General features: G+C 49.6%; 1 protein-coding gene across 1 annotated transcript; it reads right to left on the bottom strand.

The window, feature by feature from the left end:
- Positions 1–1,103: 1,103 nt before the first annotated feature.
- LOC149327722 (uncharacterized) lies at positions 1,104–7,693 on the bottom strand. Its single transcript, XM_089564057.1, is given in 2 exon segments — positions 1,104–1,234; positions 7,066–7,693. Coding segments are annotated over 2 exon segments (759 nt in total).

Below are 7,693 nucleotides of genomic sequence, written 5' to 3'. Positions count from 1 at the left end.
GCAGTGTGCCATTAACAATGCCATAGGCAGCTAAATTGTTCAGTAATGTTGAACGTGATACAGTGTCGAAAGCCTTCTTCAGATCTAAAAAAATGCGAAGTGCGGCTTCGTTATTATGAAGGGATGAGTTTATCAACTGCGAGCGCGTGCGAACGGCTGTGGATGTTGACCTGTTTGGACGAAACCATGTTGCTGATGAGCGATTACATTATTCTCGCTAAGAAATGCTTTTAGTTGTATGGCAATTAGTTTCTCAAAAACAGTATTAACGACACTCAGTACCGATATCGGGCGATAACTACTTGGGTCGTTTTGATCTCCAGATTTATAGATAGGAATAACTTTAGCTACTTTTAGGATTTTTGGATAGCAGTTTGTCTCTATTGCATGGTTAAATATATAGCATAGTGGGTTACGCAGTATGTCAATGTTATATTTTAATATTGCAGTGGGAATACCGTCATGGCCGACTGATTTATTAACTGGTAGTGTTCTTACTGCACACATAATTTCCTCGACTGTGATTGCATTTAGGTTAAAGTTGTTGCGGGTAGCCATAAGTAAGTTAGGAGATGTGGAACTAGATGAGATCTGATTTGCGGGGGATTCACCGATATTGGTAAAGTAGCTATTAAATTCATTAACGACCTGTTCGGAAAGGTGATAGGGTGTGATGCGTTTCTTCTGCCCAAGTCATATAACATCCTTAACAATATCCCATACCTGTTTTGAATCAATGCCCTCATAGAATATAAATTCCGGGCTGACACTGCTCGTGCCGTTAAAACAAGAGGGTCGGGGGTGGGAATCTGAAAAAACTGACTGAAAGAAAATATTGAATTCTGTGGCTATCTGCAGCTTGTCGCGAACAGTTTTTTTGCCGGTCTTGATGTGATCGATGGATTTGCGTGTATGAGAGGTAAGATGGCACCTGAATTTGGCAGGATTGCTCTTGATGAACTGCGGTAATGGTTAACTGCGGTAAATAAACAAGAAGATGGTCCAAGTTTTTTCGTATGCTGCGGATATTGCAATGTAAAATGGATATGTTTTCCCTTTCTCTCCAGGTTTGCTCGATTTGCTTAATACTAACAGTCATTGCGCTAGAGAACTTGTAAGTCTTCTACACTTGTTATGTGAAGAACATGTGAGGTTTCAACCTTTCACAACAGAATTTTTCCGTCTGATATCTATATGAACTTCCATTCTTTGTCTTTCTTTGCTTTCAATGCCAATTTATTTATTTATTTTTATTTATCTATTTGAAAATACTGCAGCCCCATTCTAAAGGCTATAGCAGGAGTGGGTACAAAAATGTGGAACAATTCCACGCATACAAGGGTACATTACAAGCATTACAAATATAAACGCTGAGAACAACAATATACAGTGTGCTACGACTCAATTGCCGACGCAAAATCAGAGATTGATAATGCACGAATGTTACCATCCAAAGAATTCCAACTCTCCACAGTGCGCGGGAAGAAACTGTATTTGAAAACGTTAGTGCGGGCAAACAAAGGTTGGATATTAAGATCGTGATGGCTCCTGGTTGCAGATGGTTTTGAAAACGAGATATGCTTACCCTCTGAAAGGCAATTAGCAGAATGGACTGTGGAGTGAAGAAGTTTTAAGGACTCAGTTTTTCGGCGGGATGCGAGCGGGCTCAAGTTTAGGGAAGACATGGCAGATGAGGGTGAGAAATGAAATTCGTAGCGGCGAAAAATAAATCTTACAGCTTTACGTTGTACACATTCTATTTGATCGATTTCACATTGCTTGTATGGATTCCAGACATTAGAAGCGTATTCAAGAATAGGGCGAATTAGAGTTTTGTACATGAGAAATTTGGCTTCTCTAGGAGCATCCCGTACTATGCGCCGCAAGTAACCTACCTTTTTAAGAGCTTTAGCTGTGATGCAATCGATGTGTTTTGACCATTGCATATTGTGGGAAAAAAACGACGCCAAGATATTTATATTCATGTACCCTTTGCAGTGATCCATAGTCGTAATTAGAACGTGATAGGCGGTTGGTGAAAGACATGACAACTGTTTTGTTGAAATTGATGTTCATCTGCAACGTATTGCGCCAGTCACGGAACATTCCAAAAGACTCATTCAGAAGGAGGTGATCATCAACAGAGTTGATAGTGTGGTACAGTACGCAGTCATCGGCGTATGGACGGATCTTATAGGTTATACTGACAGGTAAATCATTAATGTACAGCAAAAATAACAAAGGGCCAAGGCCAGAGCCTTGGGGAACACCTGAGGTTACATCGGCTAAGGAAGAATCGACGGAATTGAAGCGAACAGACTGGGAGCGGTGTGAGAGTGTTGTGTCCCCTTATTGCTTTTGTGTGTGTGCGCCCCCGCATCCTCCTCCTAACGACCACTTGCCCCTTGTCGCACGCTGTCGCCAGATGCCCCCCCATGGTGCGCCCCCGCATCCTCCTCCTGTTTTGGGAAGCCACTCCCTCCCGTGGACGCTTCTCCGCTCCCTCCTTTCTTCGGGCGGCCAGTTCGGCTCCTGCCTCGGTCGACGCTGGTCGCACCCTCATCAGCTTTAAATAAACAAAGTCTTAAAGTACCGTGTGCGTCTTTCGCTGCATTGAACACAGCGACCGGACACGACAGTGGCGACGAGAAAGTGGATTCGACCCGCGCTACGCAACGCTATTGACAAGCCATGGCTACGCGAGGGTTTCCCAATCAGATACCAGAATGCAACGGCTCATCGTGGTCATCGTGGGTTGGACGCCTTCAGTTCTACTTTGAAGCTAACAACATCACAGACCCAGCCTTGAAGAGGGCCAACCTGCTGACGCTGTGCGGGGAGCAGACCTACGATACTGTCTGCGCCCTTATTCAGCCAAGCACACCAGCGGCAGTGTCTTACGACGACATCGTAAAAGCGCTGCAAAAGCACTACGACCCAAGGCCATCCGAGGTCTACAGCCGGGCTCGCTTCCAACGACGAGATCAACTGGGAGGAGAAACTGTGAGCGCCTACGTAGCCGCGCTCAAGAGGCTCGCTGCCGACTGCAATTTTGGAACGCTGTCGACAACAGCTACCGGGCAGGAGGGAGACGCAGCTTCTTCTGCTAACACCACCATGCTTCCCTTGGACGTGATGTTACGCGACAGATTTGTGTGCGGACTGAGTGACGAGTCACTGCAGCAGCGCCTGTTCGCTGAGAAGGACCTCACATTCAGCAAAGCTTACGACATCGCCGTTCGAGCGGAGAGCGCCGGTCACCAGCAGAGAGGGATTCGCCGGAACACCGAGCCGGTACACCAGACAAGCAACCAGGTGCGCAAGCCTTCTGTTGTAAAATCGGTCAAAAAGGCACAACGCTGCTGGCGGTGTGACGACCAACACAACCCCCAGGGATGTCGATTCCAGTCAGCCACGTGTAATTTTTGCCACAAGCGAGGGCATATCGAAAGAGCATGCATTACGAAACGGAGACTTGCCAAGCTAAAGTCACCTTCCCAGCCTAATCACAGCGTCAACGCCTCAGAGAATACGCCGCTATCTGATCTCCATGGAACAACATCAGCAACACCATCTGTGTTGTACGACCTGAACACCATGAATCTCGGCACGCGACCGAAGATTTTTACAGAAGTAAGCGTACATCACCAGCTGATTAAGTTCGAGGTGGACTCCGGCGCAGCCTGTACTCTGATCAGTGAGGACACGTTCCGAACTTCATGGCCATCTGACGCACCCGCCCTGCAACAAGACGACACGCACCTGCGAACGTGGTCAGGACAGAAAATGCCACTATTGGGCTCTGCCAACGTGCAGGTTAACTACAACGGCCAGACCCATACGCTACCTCTGCTTGTTGTGAAGGGCACAGGATCAAGCCTTCTAGGGAGAAACTGGTTTTCTCCACTAGGCGTGATGATATGCGGCATACACCAGACGCCGAGCCAGAACATGGTTGAGCAACTGCAAGAGAAATACGAAAGAGTATTCTCGGAAGAGATTCCAGGAAACGAAGGGCCCCCGGTCACACTGGAGTTGTTGGACAACGCGCAACCCAAATTTCTGAAGGCCAGGCCGGTGCCGTTTGCTCTCCGAGATTCAGTTGAAAAAGAGTTGGACAAACTGGAGCAGCAAGGTGTCATCGAGCCGACGCAGCATTCAGAATGGGCCACACCACTTGTCGTAGTTCGCAAGAAGAACGGAACCATACGCCTCTGCGGAGACTACCGGAGCACCGTCAATCTTGCGACTAAAGCGTCCTCTTACCCGCTACCGACACCTGAAGAAGTATTCAGTGTACTGCGTGGCGCAAGAGTCTTCAGCACATTGGACCTCACCCAGGCGTATCAGCAGCTGAAGGTGAGCGAGTCAACTGCTGAATTATTGGCAATTAACACACTGAAAGGCTTGTACAAAGTCAAGCGACTGCCTTTTGGCGTAGCTGCAGCCCCGGCCATATTTCAAAAATTCATGGAGACAGTGCTTCAGGGCATCCCAGGAGTTTGTGTCTACCTTGATGATGTCATCATCAGTGGCACTTCCACTGAAGAGCATGCAGTGCGCCTAGAGCTCGTTCTCGAAAGGCTATCAAACGCAAATTTGCGCATAAGCAAAGTGAAATGCTGTTTTGCGGTGCCAGAGGTGCAATTTCTGGGACACCGAATTGATGCGGAAGGCATTCACCCTACCGAGGACAAAGTGCGAGCGATCACAGAAGCACGAGCTCCAACAAACAAGCAGGAGCTACAGGCTTTTCTCGGACTCTTGACGTTCTACGACCGGTTCTTGGAACAAAGAGCTACCGTGGCCAACGACTTATACCAACTCCTTCGGAAAGATGTGACATGGACATGGTCGCCACGCCATCAGCAGTCATTCGATGCCCTGAAAGACCTGATTCGAAGATGTACAGTCCTCCGCCACTACGACGAAAGGAAGCCTCTGCTTTTGGCTTGCGACGCATCACCGTACGGAGTCGGCGCGGTTCTATCGCAAACTGACGAGCAAGGAAGGGAAGCTCCCATCGCCTTCGCCTCACGTACGTTGTCGCAAGCAGAACCTAACTACGCGCAACTTGACAAAGAAGGGCTAGCCATCGTCTACGCGGCGACACATTTTCACCAGTACATTGCCGGCCGGAAGGTGACCTTTATAACCGATCACCGACCGCTATTGGGCATTCTGGGACCACAAAGGCCTATGCCACCAACTTTGTCTCCGCGAATGACACGTTGGTGCATCAAACTCTCAGCGTACGACTACGCTCTGGTCTACCGCAATGGGAGTAAACATCAAAACGCCGATGCGCTAAGCCGTCTGCCACTAGACGCAACTGTTGACGAACCATTTCCACCAGGAGACGTTCTGATGTTCGAAGCACTGCCAGAACCTCCGCTTACAGCAGGCACAGTTGCAGCATCTACGCAGAAGTGCGCAGCTCTCCGGCTAGTTTACACAGCTGTTCAACAAGGCAACGTGCACAAACTCAAAGGGGACAACTTCGACGCTTACCGCAGGCGAGCTACAGAGTTGAGCACCCATCGCGGCTGCATCATATTTGGGTCCCGAGTTGTGATTCCGAGAGAACTACGCGCACAAGCTATGTCTCTCATCCACGCCGGACATCGGGGCATCGTTGCAATGAAAAAGTGTGCCAGAAGCTACATGTGGTGGCCTGGAATTGACAACGACATCGAAACAGTGGTGCGAGAATGCAAGCCTTGCCAGAGCAGCCGGAGCGCCCCGCCGAAAGCTCCTGTCCCAGAATGGGAAAAGCCAGACACACCATGGCACACATTGCACATTGATTTTGCAGGACCAATTGAGGGCTGCACTTTCCTTGTGGTCGTAGACGCCTACACAAAGTGGCTTGAGATAAGGCAAATGGGACAGACGACTTCGGCAGCAGTCATTGACAACCTCCGATCACTATTTGCAACGTTCGGCCTGCCACGCAAGGTAGTATCTGACAACGGAACACCGTTTGTGTCTGCGGAGATTCTCAAGTTTTATCGCGACAACGGGATCTCCTCAGTTACATCGGCCCCCTACCACCCAGCGACAAACGGACAAGCCGAGCGCTACGTAGCCGAGCTAAAACGCGCCCTTGAAAGAGATCAGACAGGCTCGCTGCAGCGCCGCCTTGCGCGCTTTCTCTTCAAGCAGCACACGACGGTTCAGAGCACAACAGGCGAGACCCCCTCGAAAATGATGTTCGAGCGTGAAATGCGAACCCAGCTCACAGCCATCCTCCCCGAGCCAAAGGCAGAGACGTTCCGGGAAGAAAAAGCAATTCCGCGCTGCGGCACGCTTAATGAGGGGCAGCGCGTCCTCGCCCGACAGTTTCTGAAAAAGCCACGCTGGGAGGAAGCTACAGTTGTCAGACGCATAGGCCTGCGCTCTTGGCTCGTCAACATACATGGCACAGTAGCACGCCGACATCTCAACCAGCTGCGTAGATTTACGACGCCGTCTGAGAGCTGTCCGCCAGCGGAGAGAACACGTGCACCATCTTCCCACATAGCCTGGCACCTCTTCCCGGAAGAAGAGACTTCGCCCAGGACAGACCTAGGAGACACAGCGAACAACAGCCAGCCTACAAGTGTTTCTCCCCCGAGCGCACAAAGCCAGCGCGCCTCCACGCGTGAGCGCCGACCCCCTGCACGATACCAGGCAACTTTCTAAGGGGGAAGGAAGTGTTGTGTCCCCTTATTGCTTTTGTGTGTGTGCGCCCCCGCATCCTCCTCCTAACGACCACTTGCCCCTCGTCGCACGCTGTCGCCAGATGCCCCCCCATGGTGCGCCCCCGCATCCTCCTCCTGTTTTGGGAAGCCACTCCCTCCCGTGGACGCTTCTCCGCTCCCTCCTTTCTTCGGGCGGCCAGTTCGGCTCCTGCCTCGGTCGACGCTGGTCGCACCCTCATCAGCTTTAAATAAACAAAGTCTTAAAGTACCGTGTGCGTCTTTCCCTGCATTGAACACAGCGACCGGACACGACAGAGAGGAAATCGGCAATCCAATCAACGAGTTGAGAGTTACTGAGAATTACTTTTAGTTTGCGTAACAATTCCAAGGAGTACTTTGTTTGCTGGACACAGATGCTCATTCACAAAAATTGGCGTGTCGCCCTCAAATCCCAGATGAGAAACGTTTAGTCTCTGCTTCTTTGCAGCTTTCAGAAACGTATCCCGAGCTGTACGGGAAAGAAATTTCACAATTATATTCTGTTCACCTTTCTTCTTTGTGGGCACACGGTGGTTGACATCGATGTCAAACTCACTGACCTCAGAGTTCAAGCAATTCGGTATTATCTTCAAGGTGGAGATGAGGTTCTCATCAGCAACCACAGGGACACCCTTTATTTCCAAGTTACTTCTTCGACTGTATTGTTGAACTTCAGTCAGCTGCTTCCTTACTTTCTTTAATTCTGATGTCAGATGGTTGTTGGTATTCCTCAGTTCTGCATTTTCTGCTTTAGTGGTGGCAAGTTCCTTCCTCGTCTCCACCATTTCTAGTCTGAAGCCCTCGAACTTTTCATTGATTAAACTCATAGATTCTCTGAGCGGTTGTAACTCGGTTTCAATCACTGCTTTCAGCGTATCTGCCAGTTCAACATGTTTTGCATCAAAAAGAGCAGATACCTCAGTCAGGGCCTTTGCCATTTCCTTGACCGTTGATGGTGGTTCAGCAGACAT

The sequence above is a fragment of the Amblyomma mixtum genome, chromosome 10 (assembly GCF_055824585.1).
Source record: "Amblyomma mixtum isolate Tamu chromosome 10, ASM5582458v1, whole genome shotgun sequence".
NCBI lineage: Eukaryota > Metazoa > Arthropoda > Arachnida > Ixodida > Ixodidae > Amblyomma > Amblyomma mixtum.
The sequence above is the reverse complement of the archived record's forward strand: the minus strand, read 5'-3'. Positions and strand labels throughout refer to the sequence as shown.